Here is a 17,873-nt window from a genome sequence, read left to right as displayed (position 1 = left end):
GGCAAGGTAGTATGATAAGCAAAACATTTTGTTGCAAGGATATTATGTATCTCTTGAATGATAATTCCACTCAATTCCTTGTGCAAAACAGGGAAGAGGAAAATAATTAGGTATCGTGAAGATGACAAGTCAGTCAACATTTTGTAGTAGGTTGAGAATAGTGGATTCAATTTTTGGCCTTTTTTTGCCTAGGAAAACTTCATTCTTACACTGCTATTTTGAGGCCCGTATTGTGTACCAACTAAACCTGAAGTAAATTCAGGATCAACTTCTAGGTATCCATATTCAAGGTAATTGTCATACAATGACGTCTCAGATTTCTGAGTCCAAGTGTTGGAAATGCATACAGGCTGATTGGTTGAGGCTTTATTCATCAAAGATATTTTTTTATTTCTCCTGGTCATAGAGGTACATGGACTTTTGGGTACAGTGCTTTAATGAAATCCTGATATAAATTTCTCGTTGTAGAACTTGTTTGTTGGTGCTGTATATACATAATTCTTTTTTGACTAGCTTGTCACCATATAGGTCTTACCGGCATTCTTATGAGGTTGAATCTCCTTGCAAGTTTGAGGCGGGGATCATGAATAGAACTTCCGGAGTATAACTTTGAGAAATCAGACATGAGATTCAAATAAGATGGCATCACAGGAAGTTGGAATTATGAATAGCAATCATAGCTGAAGCATCTTGGAGACTGCGGGGGTGCGAGCTATAGTGCGGGGCTTTTGGCACTGAGCAGACGCACCGGTGCATCCGTCCCAATCACCAGGCCCGCCTTGAATGCTTGTCTCGATCGCAGGGTCTGAGTTGACAGAGACACAATTTTAGATCTTGAGTCGAGTATCAACAGCTTCTTGAGTATTTCATCGACCTCTGAAGCTACTGTTTACCACCTTGACAGACTCCCAACACTCACTGCAGCAATTCGAATCTATCGCATCAATTTTTCTAGGTCCTCGAACGTGTTTTTGCATCGATGGCAGACGGGGCCAAGCAAATAGAAGACGAAATCCTTAATGAGCAAAATGCCCGTCAGGCCAAGTTGGACAGTTCTACCCAACGTGTTGACACCAACAAGGTTTCTTTGACTGGTGGTCCATCCTATGATCAAGATATTTATGGTGGTGGTGGTGGTAAAAAGAGGTTTGAAGGTTACGACACTAGGTATGTTAGAATCGCATCCACCAACCCTTCACAATTTGCTTTCGACTACATTGTATACACAAGTATGACAAACATCTGACCTTCATTCCATCGAATCCGAAAAATATGATTTGAAGTATTGACGTTGGGCGACGAGCGGACGAAGATGATCGAATGCAAGAAGATGATGATCAGCCTGTCAGATTACTAGACTCTTGTTGGTGTCATTATCTTAGCTCTCTATTTACTTTTTCTTACAAGACCGAGCTGACAAAACTTCACGTTATCCGGAAGACAGACACGGCACCCAAACAATTTTTACAAGAGCTAGCAGAAGACGCGGAAGACGCTGAGGATCCCCTTTTGGCCAATCTGAAAGCCAAACAAATCCAATCTCGTCAATCAGATTATCATAATCGCCGATTCGATCGAGATGCGAGTGGAACGGTGGTCGCAGATCCTTTCAGTTCGTCGGCTGATGGTAATGATCAATCTGAAGGCGGGTACAAAGAAGCGATGCGACGAGCTGAGCTGGAGCGTGAAGAAGCAAGGGTCATGAAGAAAATCAAAGAGCAGCAAGAAGAAGGATCTAATAACATGGATGTGGATCGCCCTGAGCGCTCGAAGACCCCTACTCCGGAAGAACTTGCTGCTGCGGCTTCCACTGCACGCAAAAAACGACGCTGGGACGTGGCTGATCCGAACGCAGTGGCATCTACGAGCGATAGTACTTCTGAATCTACGCTTTCAACCGGCGAATGGTCAGCCTCCGAGACCGTGCCGCCACCCAAGAAGACGAGGTCTAGATGGGATCAGACGCCTGCCGCTACTCCTATGGGTGCTTCCGCCGATGGTGCTACCCCCAGGAGATCACGATGGGATCAGACTCCAGTGGCAGTCAACGGTGCTGCCACTCCAATGGGACAGTTCGGTCAAACTCCACTTGTCTCGAGTGGTGCGAATGGACTTGCTCTACTGCCAGGAGGAGAACTATCAGAGCTCGACAAGCGGAATAGACCACTCTCCGATGATGAACTGAACGCGCAGCTCCCGTCTGAAGGATACGAGATAGTCACACCACCAGCAGGATATGCACCAATACGTACACCTGCCCGAAAACTCATGCAGACGCCTGTTGGTTCTTCTAATGGCTTCACCATGCAAGATGATTCTTCCGGAGGAGGTCTGATGGGGCTCATGCCCGAATTACCTACAGAGATTGAGGGCGTTGGACAGTTGCAGTTTTTCAAGCCCGAAGACGCACAATACTTTGGCAAGATCTTATCAGGCGAACAGGACGAAAGTAACTTAACTTTGGAAGAATTAAAGGAGCGTAAAATCATGCGTTTATTACTCAAAATCAAGAACGGCGCCCCTCCAATGCGAAAGACTGCTTTGCGTCAAATTACCGATAAAGCTAGAGAGTTTGGCGCTGGGCCGTTATTTGATAAAATCTTACCTCTATTGATGGAACGCACCTTAGAAGATCAGGAACGACATTTGTTGGTGAAAGTCATTGACCGAGTCTTGTACAAGCTAGATGATCTTGTTCGTCCTTATGTCCACAAGATCCTGGTAGTCATCGAACCTCTTCTTATTGATGAAGATTATTACGCACGTGTCGAAGGAAGAGAGATCATTTCAAATCTATCGAAGGCCGCCGGTTTGGCTCATATGATTTCCACCATGCGTCCCGATATTGATCACGTGGATGAATATGTCCGTAATACTACTGCTCGGGCCTTCTCCGTGGTAGCTTCTGCGCTTGGTATACCATCTCTACTTCCCTTTCTGAAAGCAGTTTGTAAGTCGAAAAAGTCATGGCAGGCTAGGCATACAGGTATCAAGATTGTCCAGCAAATCGCAATCATGATGGGTTGTGCTGTTTTGCCCCATTTGAAAAACTTGGTGGAGTCTATAAGTCATGGTCTAGAGGATGAGCAGCAAAAGGTGCGAACAATGACAGCTTTGGGAATTGCTGCTTTGGCCGAGGCAGCGTCGCCCTACGGTATTGAGAGTTTCGATAGTGTATTGAAACCTCTATGGACTGGCATAAGAAAGCATCGAGGGAAGGGTTTAGCAGCGTTCTTAAAAGCAATCGGATTCATCATTCCACTCATGGACGCTGAATATGCGAACTACTATACAAAAGAAGTGATGGTCAGTCAGCCACCATGTTTCAGGTACCATTTCCCCGAAAGACTGACCTTCGCATAAATCTGTACAGGTCATTTTAATTCGAGAATTTCAGTCCCCCGATGAGGAAATGAAGAAGATTGTTCTCAAAGTCGTCAAACAGTGTTCAGCAACGGATGGTGTCCAACCTCAATATGTGAAAGTGGAAATCCTTCCTCAATTCTTTGCCAACTTCTGGGTTCGAAGAAGTATGTCTTACAGGTTTCCTCATTCATATTTTCTCATGTTGAATATCTCTTGTGTCTGGTTATAGTGGCATTGGACCGAAGGAATTACCGCCAGGTAGTAGAAACCACTGTCGAACTTGCCAACAAAGCTGGTGTCACCGAGATAGTCAGCCGAATCGTCAATGATCTCAAAGACGAGTCAGAACCTTATCGAAAGATGGTGATGGAGACCATTGAAAAGGTTATTTCAGCCTTGGGAGCCAATGAGATTGATGAACGATTGGAAGTACAGTTGATCGATGGTATCATCTATGCTTTTCAAGAACAAACTGTTGAGGACATTGTCATGTTGGAAGGGTTCGGCACTGTTGTACATGCATTAGGTGCGAATTTTTGCTTTTACCAAAGTCGTATCCGTTTCAAAGCTGATTCTTTCCGAACCAATCTATGCAGGTATTCGTGTTAAACCATATCTTACTCAAATCGTATCAACTATCTTGTGGCGGTTGAACAACAAGTCAGCCAAAGTACGTCAACAAGCCGCTGACTTGACCAGTAAGCTCGCAGTGGTGATCAAGCAGTGTGGGGAAGATCAACTACTTTCCAAGTTAGGGGTTGTCCTCTTTGAACAGCTTGGTGAAGAATATCCTGATACCCTTGGAAGGTACGCTGGTATTTTCTCATATTTATAAGCTAGGCTTGGACTGATCGACGAGCCCTGCATTTACTTTATGAACACTAGTATCATTGCTGCCGAAGCTTCAATTGCCAATGTTGTCGGAATGACTCAGATGAGCCCACCGGTAAAAGATCTACGTACGTCAAACATCTTTATGATCATTTCCTGCCCATCAATTTCTCCTGACAAGTTTCTTGTTACTATTAGTACCACGGATGACACCCATTCTTCGTAATCGACACGAAAAAGTCCAGGAAGCTTCGATCAATTTAATCGGTCGAATTGCTGATCGAGGTGCTGAATTTGTTTCTGCAAGAGAGTGGATGAGAATTTGCTTTGAGCTATTAGACTTATTGAAAGCTCACAAAAAAGCTATCAGACGAGCAGCTGTGAATTCCTTCGGATATATTGCCAAGGCAATTGGGCCACAGGATGTGTTGAGTGTACTGTTGACTAATTTGAGGGTGCAGGAAAGACAAAGCCGAGTGTGTTCGACTGTTGCGATTGCAATTGTCGCTGAAACTTGTGTACGTTCTCCTTCGCAATTATCAAGGTTTGATACTCCAGTGAAGATACTAGGCTCAAATTGATTTATCACAGGGACCATTCACATGTATACCCGCGATCCTCAACGAGTACAGGACGCCAGAATTGAATGTTCGCAATGGTTGCCTGAAGTCGCTGTCATTCCTTTTCGAATATATGTTTGTTATATTTCAGAGTCTATCTTCCGCTGCATTCTCACATAAGGCTCACGTATCACGTAACACTCTTAGTGGCGAGATGGGCAAAGACTACATCAACTCGGTGACATCATGCTTGGAGGATGCACTCACCGATCGCGATTTAGTTCATAGACAGACTGCATGCTCAATTGTGAAGCATCTTGCATTGGGTACGGCTGGATTGGGGCAGGAAGACGCAAATCTCCATCTTATGAACTTGGTTTGGCCGGTGAGTAGCGCGTCTTCATCTACCTAGCCAAGTGATACCTTGTGCAATTGGTTTTAAATTTTGGCGTTTTTGCCTTCCATTTCGTGCAGAATTGTTTCGAGACTTCGCCACATGTGATTGGCGCTTGCAGTAAGCTTTGATTTCTCATTGCATGATCTTGCGTGTCTAATACGTGACAAGGCTGACGGGTCCTTCATTCACAAATCCAGTGGATGCCATTGAGGCTATGAGAGTGGCCGTCGGACCAGGCGTGGTACTGTTGTACACCTTACAAGGCCTTTTTCATCCAGCTCGAAAGGTTCGAGAAGTGTATTGGAGAGTGGTAAGTGCCATCCTCGTTATGGAATATGATCAGTCAAGTCTGAGATTGTTCATCTTTTTCTGCCATCGGGTGTAGTACAATTCAAATTATCTGGGAGCTGCAGACGCGATGGTACCGTTTTATCCGAACTTGGCAGACGCTTCAGACGATTTCAGAGATTATAGTCGGGATATGTTGTTGGCGTGGATTTGAGACTGAATATAAACAAAAGATTGGTGATAGTTGTGCCATGGAATGTGTGTGTTTGTAAGACCAACAAATTGCCAGCCCCGCACCACCTTTTCGTGAGATAGATTTGTTCTTTTTCGCAATCGAGCTGCTGTTATGTACATGTGTAAGTGGCCGGATGTATCTCATCAGCATCTGCTTATGCCACTCAACTTCAGAGAGATTTTTTCAAACAGAATGTCAAGCAGTAGTCATTCTATTCCGTGGCCAGGTGACAAAAGTCGCCTCAAGTGGTACGTATAAATAAGACCAAAGATGATATATTTGCAATGTTTAAAAGAATAGGTTTTTATCATTTCGGTCAAGACATGTAGCAACCTAGCACGCCTTGGCCGTCCGCATGTCTCTTTACCGTGCTTCCTTGACAGGGGGATCTTCAAGATAGGAAACAAATCAAGATGATTGAAAAGTACCGTATTCTGTATGCATAATTGCAGACGGTGACCGGGACATCAAGAATACACTCGGGATCGACCACAATCATGACTCGTGGTACATTAGCTTCCATGATGTTTGTCCCAAATCCCTCTTGCGCAAGCTTTGTGAAGCAGATCCAGCGTCTTTGGATTTCTGAATGGACGAGTCTTTTGATTTTCTCAATGAAATCAGCATTTCCTTCCGCATCACCCCGACCATCATTTTCCCCTGCGTCGCTGCGAGCACACCTGGCATCTTAATTGCGTTCATACCACGACACCAAGTAGCAGAGTTGTTCGAGAAATATCAAGATACAATGGCTTTTTTCTTTTTTCTTTTTGCCTTTTTTTGCATTGCTTGAGACGTTGCGCTTGCCACTGACGTCAGGGAGGTATATAAGTACATCAGGAATTACGAAATCAAAGTCATACAGGCAATTCCGTAGCCAGATAATGAAATTATTTCAGATTGGTACAGATAGATAAGAACAGAGAATATGGGGGAGTAGTTTTCTTGCACTATGTCTTCATTCATCTTGGACGAGATTTTGGAGCATGGATTGGAACCCCTGCATCCTGGCACGCCTTTGCTGTCCGTACCCCTCTTTCCCGCGCTTCTTTGACCACTACCAAGATAATGAACAAAGACAGATCCAAGGTGTAAAAAACATTATTTTGGGTCTTTCATGTATTCAGATGGAAAGGATAGAAGGAAAGATGATTCGAACCCACCCTGTTCTGTGCAATCGCAGACCGGAAGATTGAAGATACACTCCGTGTTAATATCCAGTGGTAAACCCCTGTAGAAAGGTAGGATCAGTATGGGAATTACATCGTATCAAGAAAAACTATAACCTACGCTTCAGCATATGGATCGTACTCGTATTTTCCGTACTTCTTCTGACAGTTCCACGCCGCTGTGGTCAAAAATTCTGGTGTGAAACCGTATTTAGCAGCAATTTTTGAGCTACCGAAGAATTTCTTGATTGTTTTAGTTCCATCTGCTTGTACTATATTCATCATTCTGTTCAATTTTTGGTGGAAGGGGATGCAAAAGAAACTAGTATTTCAGCGAATAGTGTCATTCTCTATTAACATGGCCTCTCACTCAGCTACTGAAGAGGGAGGTGACCTACATTCCGGTATTGTCGCAATAAGACAAAACTGATGGACCATCAAAAGCCCCGTTAGGTCCTGAATGATCACATGGATCCTTCAAGTGGAAGAAGTAGTGTCAAAGTATCAGAGACAATCTATTGTGTTCCACAGAAATGCTCCTCATCTTGAATCAGAACTCACTTACACTTCCTCGGAGGATAAAGATACTCTGCACATCTCATCAGTTTGACTATAGATCCTTTTACAATGAGGTAGTAATTTTTATCGAACCAAAAAAACTCGCGAACCTGAGATTTCAATACAGCCGAGAGAAGCCGCAATGTAACAACCCGTTCGTATGCGTTCAAGGCCTCTGATTCTGGAGGACTCAGTGGCGCTTCCAAAAATGCACCATTCTGCAAAGCGCCATACATTCCCTTTTGCGTACTTATACCAGCTTGTAAGACTCCAAGCGTGTAGTTTGCAATCATCTGTTGTGTACGATCTTGCATCATCGACAATGTCCAGGAAAAATCTGCCCACTACAGGTATCCAGCACCCAAGAGGTTATCCTGAGATACGCAACAGAACGGATATCAAGGCTAGGAGTTTACATACCTTTGTATATCCGCTAATCACATCTGGAGGATCACGCATCGTATTCTGCCAAAGTCCAATCTCTGAAACTGTAGTGTATAGAAATCCTTGGATAGTTAAATATACCCATATTCCACAACCGGGAAAGACCCAACCAGGGACTATTCCTGTACTGGAAGCCAACACTCCAATAAGGCTTCGTAGAAAAATATGGAAGCACACATCAGTTGTTTCGTCCCTGATTCAAACTTACGCTGAGCTTGAAGTTGATGAAGGGAATTTACGTGGCAGTTTTGATTATTGTGGCGCTTCGTGGTGGGCTCAGATCTGTGACCTGCTCAAAAGAAGCGTAAGTTTCTGAGTGTGTCATGGACAAGGACGTCCGTAAATCATATTTCGACTCAAACGTACCATCGCAGGCGCTATCTCTAGTAGGACGGATGGACGACAAAAGAACATATTTCAGGCGGGTTCGAGGCAATAAGTGTGGTACACATTTGATCATGAGACTAACCCTGCACGCGTCCCACTCTGGAGTTTTCACAACGATTAGTGTGCATAAAAAGATGGGTGGTCAAGTTTATTTAAAAACTCACGCAAATGCGATGGATGTGTATATCGAATTCATGAGATCGTTCCAGTTCTGGGTAGCTACCAGGATATACCATGCCGGGGCTTGTGCTCCACTGCACAACTAGAGGAAGGACCAATTGTGAGGCAGTGATGAGCGGAAGTGTAGCTTACTGCGGTCTGTGAGGTGGTGTGGTTGACACTCACCTGTCCTACATCACACGACTGCCCGATTCCGCATGCCATATTTGTGACGTTCATGGAATTTGCGTAAGCCTGCAAGATACCGGGCTCGTCAACTTTTGGTTCGGTTCGCCCTTCTTTTGAAGATAAGAGCAAGAATCCTATCCAAACATACAACCAATGATAGAGTGGAGCCACCGGTATAATCTTCAAGATATTCATTGAGGTCTAGATCGTTCCATAGCTGTTTGTTCAAAGGTCGCTTGACACAGCTAGTACGTGCCTCTAACAAGGTGGCATTCACGGTCTTTGTTGAGCCTTTGAGACTGGTTACTTTGGTGTTGGGGTAAACGAGCTGTGCCAGGATGAACTGTATACTTGAGCAGAACAAGACTAGGTACCAAAATCTAACGCTTATCCTAATGGGTTCGATGGATTCCATGGTATGTGACTGTGCGAGCGAAATCGCAATCTTGTGCACGACTAGCGGAATGCGGTTTTTCAAGGTGGAGTGAGTCGGCACGAAGTGTGTGAAGCAGCGCAATGCTTAGTCTGCTTATTTGAGGACATGAATGAGAGCATCGAGGAGGCCTCTATCGTCATTGCTTCAACAGAAAAGGACGCATGTATCAACCCAAATTAGAAAAAAAATGTGACTCAAGTAGTTTCAACTGTGACTGATACATGTTTCCCTTCCTGATAGAAGCCTTAATCACTGCCGCTGGTCTCAACATACTGAAAGCAGTACCAAGACCAAAAGCATTTCAAAAACAGTCGAGCAGTCACAAGCTGGCTTTTTTTGTTTCAACACTGGGTCATCGTAGTACACACTTTTACAGCGTATTGGTTTCGTTTGCCAGACTTCATGATTATTGCTCAGGCAATATGTTGTTGATTCAATGATTACTACTATACACCTTGCTGACACCGTTCAATTGCCACATTGAGATAAGTCAGATCACAATCAGTCTGAGAGGAAACGCACTGCTGATTTACATGGTCAGCAAACCATCAATGATTGAAAATTGAATGTAATGATTATCAGGGTCTTCATGTCAAGAAATTTCAAATCACCATGGTTGGGCTTATCTTGATGGATCACTGCAGTGCAGTGCTTACCTCCAAACCCCGATGTTTTCTTCAATTTGGCCTACATCGTTCAAATGGAGAGCTTACTAAGGGGCATTGGTCAAGGTGAATGTTCCTTCTATATAGTTTTCTTTGTGCAGATAACGAGTACTAGACTTATGAAATCACCTCACTTCACTTTGAGTTATCAACAAATAAAATGTCGTTCAGAATAAAAATGCGCGATTCAAGTTCAAGATGAACACTACTGATAAAAATTACACAAGCAGTACAGAGGTTTTCTTTGCAGTCTTTGTACTTTTGAAAACAATACTTTTGCTAACACTGGGGGTACAACATATTTTAAGAATTTTGAGACTCGAGGCTTTCAGGAATGAAGCCTACAGAGTGTTACAGCGTGCACTTCAGCGTCCATAAGTAGATGGTAAAGTCGGCTTGTTGGCCAGAATCTCCTCAATCTCGGTCTTGATCTCTGGAGTGATTTTATCAATGATCTGATAACCAAACAGCATGATCACGACAGTCAATACAAGCAAGTAAACCACATTGATTGGAAGATAATCACCAACCTTCAAGGCACCGAAGTTTTCCACAAGTTGTTCAGGTTTGGTAGCTCCCAAAATCACAGTACTGACATGAGGATTAGAAGCAGCCCAAGCAAGAGCCAATTGCCCCACGCTACAGTTCAATCTCGGATCTGCTGCTAGCTTAGTCAATTTCTTGACCTTTTCTATTTCTTGTTTACCTTCTTCGGCTTGTAGTCTCGCAGCAGAATCTTTGAAGAATGCTTGATTGGTATCAAAGCGAGATCCAGCAGGAATGCCGTCGTTATACTTTCCTGAAGAGTTCAAATTATAGAAGAGGGTCAAAGTGGGATCTTGGGTGCACGCGGTGAAGATGGTAGGTTGATCACCGACCTGTGAGTAAACCCGACTTCAATGGTGACCAAATTGTAGATCCGTCTGAGAATGTGCGTTTGGGGAAAGTTGGAGATGCATGGAAGCAATACGCATGTTAAGTCACGGGGGCAACCAAACTCAAAGACACATAGATGCATAGAGATGAAGACGCACATCCAAGGTTTTTGAAAATCGGATCATACTCTGCCTCAAATCTCTCTCTGTGTAACACTGAGAATTGCCCAGATATGTTAGCACACAAAGGACGAGGACATAGAAAAGGTAAATCATATGACCCACTTGAGTATTGTGGTTGCTCCACTGTTGGTGCGATCAAATTGAATCTTTCTGCAACAGTGACCGCCTCTTGAATCTGTTGAGCACTCCATTCACTAGTTCCCCAATAGAATGCCCATCCTTTTTCGATCACATAGGTGAACGCCCGCACAATCTCTTCCATCGGAACGGTTGGATCGGCACGATGGGCATGTACAACGTCGACATATTCGAGTTGTAAGCGATCGAGCGAGCTTCTCAAGCCTTCGATGATATGCTTGCGAGAGAGACCACGCGAATTGGGCTCCTTTCTGCCTGTTCCAAAGAATATCTTTGTGGCTACCATGATGTCTGATCTCTCCCAACCAAGCTCCTTGATAGCATTCCCCATTTCGATTTCAGATTGACCACTGGAGTATACCTCGGCGTTGTCAAAATAGTCTGTGTGAAGTAGAATCCAAACGTGGAGAAGGTTATCTTCTCAGTCTCTTTACAATCAGAGTTCCAATTCACTTACTGCAGCCCTGAATTCCGTTGAAATTCGGTTGGGACGGGATCCAGATTAAGGAAAAGTATGACATGTCAGCTTTCATCTGGGTATCGCTATGCCAGGAAGAAGTCAGAAAGAATGAGCAACCAACGTGTTCATAAGCAGTTTTCATCAATTCTTTCACAATATTACCCTTTTGAGTTCCACCAACTGTGAGCCAGCCTCCATCTACATGACCGCCGGCATTAATGCACTTTGGCCACTGCACATATACCTTTCTTCGAAAAATCGAACTCACAGGAGAAAATTGGAACCCTGAGTCCAGAGCGACCCAGGCGATTGTATTTCATATCCTTGGGACTACATAGCCATGCGACGGTCAGCTTCAAAGTAAACTGACAGTAGGGCCAGTCCCGGACCAAAAACGTACTCAAACATAGCGGCACCGTTTGAGCTCATTCGACGTAAGAGTGGAAATGTATTTGACGATAGAGTATTTCGACCTCTGGCAGTGACGCTGAGCAATGAATAAATCGGAGGGAAGAATTCAAATTGAGACTTTAGCATTCCACTCCAGCTCATCGACTTCAATCACACTCACGCTAACCTAAACACATACGTCATGACTCATGATGATCATCTCCCTCATACAGTAGACTTAGTAGACCCGAATAACTCGGGTATCCAATTAGTAATCCGGACCGGCTCCGGTACCGAAGTAGTAGGATGGCAGGGTGGGAGATGATACCGGTGCTGAGGTAAAATTCATATCTTGAAGCCAAATCGATCAAGAGGTCATTCTCACTGCAGCTACTTCTCACATCAATTGACCAAGACTGCGTACGGCTTACAATTTAAGAAATTCAACTTGATTTACGATCGAACCATCAACTTCAACCAAAATATAATCATCAACTGTTCACGAGCTTACGGCGGGTTACATCTATTTATCATCATGACTTTCAGCCTAGATGAATGTATCGAAAAATTGTTGGCAAAACAACTGCTAGCGGAAGCCCTCCTCAAAGGTACGATCATGAATTCATGGCTCATGTAACATATATATATCGAGAACTTGCCAAAAATCTGACATTTATCATATCATGCTCGTTTAGAGATTTGCGAAAAGACAAAAGAGCTATTGATGAGGGAAAGCAATGTGGTGCATATATCTGCCCCGGTGACGGTTGTAGGTGATATTCATGGGTAAGCTATCAACTTATTTCATCATAAAACTGAAAATTTAACCCATGAGACTGGTATTAATCCTTTTCAATTTTTAAACTTCATTTATATGGTGCGGCCGCTGGGGAACACCTTGATCATCTTGTCTCGAATCAGACAGTTTTACGACTTGATTGAGATATTTCGGATCGGAGGTTTCTGTCCAGACACAAATTACCTCTTTCTAGGTATCTATTTTTGTTTGGCTCTCTCGATCAATCAAAGGCTAATCGACGAAATCTTTGACTGTGTAGGTGATTACGTTGACCGAGGTCTCTTCAGTGTTGAGACGATATCACTATTGACATGTTTGAAGCTTCGTTATCCGGACCGAGTTCAGCTTATCAGAGGAAATCATGAATCGAGGGCTGTGACGCAGGTTGAGTGGCCCTTCAGACACTTGTTCTTTAAACATTTTGCTGAAAACCCTCATTAAATGCACTCTCAGACTTACGGCTTTTACGCTGAATGTGTTCGGAAGTATGGATCACCTAATGTCTGGGCGTACTTTACCGACATGTTTGATTTTTTGACATTGTCAGTGGTGATTGAGGATCGGATCTTTTGTGTTCATGGAGGTGAGTATAGATTTGAAGATGTTGCCTCAATCGCGACTAATCGAAAGCCCTTTGCTTTGCTCATACGGCTTCGAATCTTAGGACTTTCGCCTTCAATTCACTGTATCGATCAAATCAAAGTCATCGACAGGTTCCGAGGTAAGTTGACCTCTCACTCCATCGCTCAATCACCTGCCACTGGGGCTTAGTTAATCTCTCTATCTTGCTCATCGTAGAAATTCCTCACGAAGGACCTATGGCGGACCTAGTGTGGTCAGATCCTGACCCTGATAAAGAGGAGTTTGCAATTTCACCTAGGTACGTTCATGACCACCGATCTCCACAGCACTTCAGTCGTCCTTGACGTCATATCTCAGCCTACTCGTAGCCTGCCAGAGCTGAAGCCCGGGATAATCCTTTCGTCGTATCGCCTTCATAATCCACAGAGGAGCAGGCTATACGTTTGGTGCTCAAGTGGTCAAGAAGTTTCTTGCTATCAATGATATGCATCATATCCTTCGAGCACATCAACTATGCATGGAAGGCTTTTCGGTTCTTTACGATGATCGCCTCTCAACAGTCTGGAGTGCCCCTAATTATTGTTATCGGTGTGGGAATATGGCTTCGATCTTAGAGATAGGGCCAGATGGCAATAAGCACTTTAACGTTTTTGATGCTGCACCTGAGAATGAACGAGATGGACCTCAGCAACAGATGCAACTACAACAGCAACAACAACAGGCTCAACTCGAATACCAACAGCAGCAACAAAACTCGGGTCAGCCTGTGAACCCAAACATGTATGCGTTACCTCCACAGATAGAATACGTGAGTAGCCAGTTTCACGTTATTAGAATGTGCTTCCATGTAACTCTAACCAAGGTAAAATCGCATATTGATTCTCATAATGCCTTTTGCCATAGTTCTTGTAACACTGTACGACTTCCCTTTCATACGTTCATGCCCTTTTGATACATACCCCTACCTGATTTGAAAGTCATTGACACTCCGATGGACACTAACAGAAAAGTGATGAGCGGATTAAAGCTCTTTGCTCAACCACCACACTCTCTGAGTGATTAGTCTGAGTTATCGTTATGATTCATTTGTTATGACTTACATTTAAGTTGATGTTGGAGGATTTTTGGATTGGGTTGAAACCCTGAATTCGATCGTTTTGTTTTTAATCTGGCAAAGTGATTACTTATCTGTTTGACATACATAGATTTTATTGAGTGTATTTTATTCTATTTGATGTACAGAGCACAAGAAGTAATTATTACCTGAATATTGGGGAAATGGTTTGGTGGATGAAGGTGAATGTTGTTAGTCTTGGCCCGTCACTCGCTTTGGATCAATGCTTATTTCTGTGTGACTTATGATTTCATCTGACATGATTGTGAGTGTTTCAGCGTCAAGACAAGCTTGGCAATGAATTTGTAACTTTATTATTGGATAGGATACTATTAGGCACGTCTGATTCTGAGGTAACAATCTCACATCGAATATTACACTCGAACTCAGGAAAAGTCATTATATTCCAGTAGTGTGAGTAAGAAGACGGCAGGTTGCAACGATGTCACTTTATTTGGGCAAACACTCCGCTTAATTTGAACATTGAGGAAGTATTGAATATCATTTTGGATGTAGAAGCACAGATGCTCATAGGTATAGAAGGAAGGAAAAATGTTAGAGAATATCATACAAGCAATACCTGTGGATACAAGCGAAGTGGGAATATCTCGATCAGTATTTCATAGAATGAAGATATATGGAACAAAAACTCACAGCGTTCAGACAACCATCCAATTCAGGATTATTTGTGACCTCTGGAGTAATTGAATAAATGGTCAATGAGTCCATAAAATCATAGTACAATGAGGAAAAAGGTTTACAACTCACGAGCATACTTGGCCCAAACGACCTTTCCACCCGTGGTCACCAACCCAAGTTCAGAGACGTTCACTTCAATGACTGTTCCCTTAGTCAAGACACCTAGTTGAGTGTACATAGGAGACTGAGGGTTCTTTTTGACTCCAATAACAGGTAGTTGGAATGTCGCCTGCAGTTCAGCTATTCAGAATGCCAGAAATTAGTATGTGAAGGAAACATGCTGCAGAGTGATGACTTACGATGTGTCACATTGGCTTTCTTCATTCTCAGTCCCATTGGTCGAATGAATCGCTCCATCTTAACCGGTTTCCTTGTAAAGTTTTCAGGAACAAAAGTGGCTGACCGTATTCAAATCATGTGAGCAGAAGGATCAAAGGGAGTCGACTAAGATGAGAACGATATCAAGCCACACAATCGATTCAAGACTCGCCTTTGGTGACCATCCGCTTCCAGCCCTTTTGTTTTCGTTTACCCGTCTTCATCACTTTGAACACCTCGTCCTCAGCAATTCCCCTAACCTTAGGAAGTGGAACAGAGTATTTTCCTGCTTTCTCCTTTCGTTTCTCTTTCAAAGCACTACTAAGAGCTTTAGCCTTGTTCTCCTTTTCACGATCCAAAAGATATGTCGGTAAAGCTCCTTCTCCATCATCTTTAGTAGATTTCGTCTTGACATCTTTCTTATCGTGTTGTCTGATTAATTTCTTCATTTCTACCTTCTCTCTGTAACGTTGAGCATGAAGGAGTTTGGCCTTATGACCATGCATAGATTGAGAGATTGCAGATCGTTTATGGACCATTCTGGCCTCTCGTTTTCTTGTTCTTTCTTCATGATCCAAACGTCTTCCTGAACGCTGAGATGAATTGAAAAAAAAAATCGATCAAGCGAAAAGATTGGTCAATATCGATTTATGGATACGACCAACTGAACGCTTTTCACCTTTTGGAATTCTTCAATATATTCTCCTTGAGGCATTCTGATCGATTATTGTTAGATGAGAGAAGTATAGGTGTTCTAATTTGAGGTTTTGGCACTTGAGCGTCTCAAATTTTTGTCCCACACTCAAAAATCAATAAACCTTTTACATACATTACATGTGCACATGATACATATGCAGTACACTACCGTATTACTCGGACCGTCTGCTGGGTCCGCGGACCGCCACTTTAGTGACCGATGGTGTGAATATGTAATAATCAATGACCATCTTTGATATTCACAACAGCCTGCTCAGCTCTGTGGATACCACAATTAGGGGATACAAAGTTGAATCCGGGCACGTGCCCGGGCATGTGCCCGGAAGTCCAGATTCCCGGAGACCAGCTGAAATCTGGGCAATTTTTTTTTTCCCAGCTTGACGCCCAGTTCCCCACCCAGTTTTCCACCCAGAAACTGATCACCCTTTTCCCATCCCATCAAGCTCCGCAAATAAACATAAGGTTTCATTTCATTTTCATCCATGTCTTTTTCCCAAGATTTACATTCGGATCACATCATTTCACCTGATCCATCTTCCGAACCTGATCCAAATCCTACCCAACTACAACTAGACCCTTCAACTCTCAGTCAAGTGCTCACTGGAGCGATTCAACTGGCACAATCAGCTGGTTCAAGTGTTTCCAATAGAAATAAATCAACAAAGGCAAAGATGCCTCGTAAGTCAAAGGCATCTCAAGCAAAACCTTCCTCGCCTCGTAAATCAAAACCTCGTCAACAAAAATCTAAGAAGTCCAAAAACTCAAAGACCATCAATGAAAGCTCTCAAGAAGACGATGAGAAAGGGAACAAGACTACTGTTCAATGGGAACACGATCACAATGCGGATGGGAAAACTTCAATGTACTTATTGCTCAATTGGCTTACGGATGAAGACAATTTCAGTAGATTCAAAGATAACAAATCGGAAAAGAGAGCTGTGGCTGAGGAGATTGAACGTTACTTGATTGAGAATGGAATTACATGGCGAGATGCAAACTCTATCCGAAAAAAGGTAAGTTCTTATGTGATGTTGATTGATCATAGTGTTCATTGATTCTGTTTCTCAATATAAAACTTGGCTTTGGTTGACAGATTGGCCGATTGGAGGAAGCTTGGCAGAAGGCTGACGGAGAGTGTAACCGGACTGGTGCGGGTAGTTGGAAGACAGCGCAGGAAGTTAAGGCTGCTAAGGGATGGGGTGATGAAGACGATGAATGGCTGAAGTTAGAGAAGGTAGCCATGGGTAAGCATTCGCAGTTGATCACAGTTCCTTTGGTTCGATTTCTGATTTGTCTTCTCCAATTCAATACCGCAAGAGCACCGCACTATGTTGCAGTTGTGGTGCGGTTGCGTAGCGCTTTTGGGCGCCGCAATAGCAACGCAATATAGTGCGGTGCCAGCGCTCCGCAATCCGGGTTCAAAAACCCCTTGGTCAGAAACCCGCACCGCAATTGCGGTCGGTTTTTGATGGTTATTTAGGGCAAATATTGCGGAAATAGGGCAATATTGCACATTTTCCGCAATATTTGCCCAACCGCTCCGCAACGGCAAGTTACAAAAAAAACACCCCATTGCGGAGTGGTTGCGTAGCGTAATAATGCGCCGACTGCGCAACGCAATGGAAATAGGTCGAAATCCATTGTGTTGCGTAGCGCTTGCGGTGTTGTCCAATTCTTTCAGCGCCTATCTTGAAGTTGTGCAAATATTACTTTGAACTCGAGCCGGTATTTGGAACTCGGCATGCTAATGTTAGACTGGCTGCTACCCGCAGTTTACCAGCTACTTCTCGAAATGTTGAAAGCAAGGATGACGGTCAAATCCAACGTGATGCGAGGGAACACTCTATCAATTCTAATTTAGCTTATGAGATGGACCAAAACGGCTCAGAACGCACTCAATTGGATGAAGGGATG

The 17,873-nt window shown here is 43.5% G+C and overlaps 5 protein-coding genes across 5 annotated transcripts; 2 read left to right on the top strand and 3 right to left on the bottom strand.

Moving 5' to 3' along the window:
- Positions 1 to 1,320: 1,320 nt before the first annotated feature.
- On the top strand, positions 1,321 to 5,656 carry MELLADRAFT_35537 (uncharacterized protein; the record flags this gene model as incomplete). Its single annotated transcript, XM_007409364.1, has 11 exons — positions 1,321 to 3,306; positions 3,374 to 3,530; positions 3,596 to 3,892; positions 3,963 to 4,173; positions 4,252 to 4,325; positions 4,396 to 4,715; positions 4,789 to 4,892; positions 4,965 to 5,142; positions 5,232 to 5,271; positions 5,352 to 5,464; positions 5,540 to 5,656. The coding sequence occupies 11 exons, from the start codon at positions 1,321 to 1,323 to the stop codon at positions 5,654 to 5,656; spliced, it is 3,597 nt and encodes a 1,198-aa protein (XP_007409426.1).
- A 1,122-nt stretch (positions 5,657 to 6,778) lies between these two features.
- Positions 6,779 to 8,778, bottom strand: MELLADRAFT_85665 (uncharacterized protein; the record flags this gene model as incomplete). The annotated part of the gene is made up of 12 exons (XM_007409135.1): positions 6,779 to 6,789; positions 6,841 to 6,908; positions 6,968 to 7,132; positions 7,245 to 7,321; positions 7,412 to 7,435; positions 7,515 to 7,748; positions 7,825 to 7,988; positions 8,057 to 8,137; positions 8,215 to 8,231; positions 8,318 to 8,332; positions 8,400 to 8,497; positions 8,548 to 8,778. 12 exons carry the CDS (start codon positions 8,776 to 8,778, stop codon positions 6,779 to 6,781), a joined length of 1,185 nt encoding a protein of 394 aa, XP_007409197.1.
- A 1,070-nt stretch (positions 8,779 to 9,848) lies between these two features.
- MELLADRAFT_71672 (uncharacterized protein) lies at positions 9,849 to 11,918 on the bottom strand (the record flags this gene model as incomplete). Its single annotated transcript, XM_007409134.1, has 10 exons — positions 9,849 to 10,139; positions 10,215 to 10,483; positions 10,563 to 10,607; positions 10,719 to 10,775; positions 10,845 to 11,261; positions 11,338 to 11,344; positions 11,462 to 11,538; positions 11,609 to 11,670; positions 11,741 to 11,827; positions 11,912 to 11,918. The coding sequence occupies 9 exons, from the start codon at positions 11,767 to 11,769 to the stop codon at positions 10,050 to 10,052; spliced, it is 1,053 nt and encodes a 350-aa protein (XP_007409196.1).
- A 236-nt stretch (positions 11,919 to 12,154) lies between these two features.
- MELLADRAFT_77563 (uncharacterized protein) lies at positions 12,155 to 14,472 on the top strand (the record flags this gene model as incomplete). Its single annotated transcript, XM_007409365.1, has 9 exons — positions 12,155 to 12,338; positions 12,426 to 12,516; positions 12,652 to 12,722; positions 12,789 to 12,913; positions 12,983 to 13,112; positions 13,194 to 13,250; positions 13,328 to 13,409; positions 13,538 to 13,919; positions 14,015 to 14,472. 9 exons carry the CDS (start codon positions 12,266 to 12,268, stop codon positions 14,021 to 14,023), a joined length of 1,020 nt encoding a protein of 339 aa, XP_007409427.1.
- On the bottom strand, positions 14,418 to 15,957 carry MELLADRAFT_105788 (uncharacterized protein; the record flags this gene model as incomplete). The annotated part of the gene is made up of 6 exons (XM_007409133.1): positions 14,418 to 14,534; positions 14,880 to 14,920; positions 14,994 to 15,164; positions 15,224 to 15,322; positions 15,457 to 15,835; positions 15,922 to 15,957. The coding sequence occupies 6 exons, from the start codon at positions 15,955 to 15,957 to the stop codon at positions 14,418 to 14,420; spliced, it is 843 nt and encodes a 280-aa protein (XP_007409195.1).
- Between the last annotated feature and the right edge of the window lie 1,916 nt (positions 15,958 to 17,873).

Source organism: Melampsora larici-populina (assembly GCF_000204055.1).
Source record: "Melampsora larici-populina 98AG31 unplaced genomic scaffold MELLAscaffold_15, whole genome shotgun sequence".
Taxonomy (NCBI): Eukaryota; Fungi; Basidiomycota; class Pucciniomycetes; order Pucciniales; family Melampsoraceae; genus Melampsora; species Melampsora laricis-populina.
Note: the sequence above shows the minus strand (reverse complement) of the source record. Positions and strands in the feature narration are given on the sequence as shown.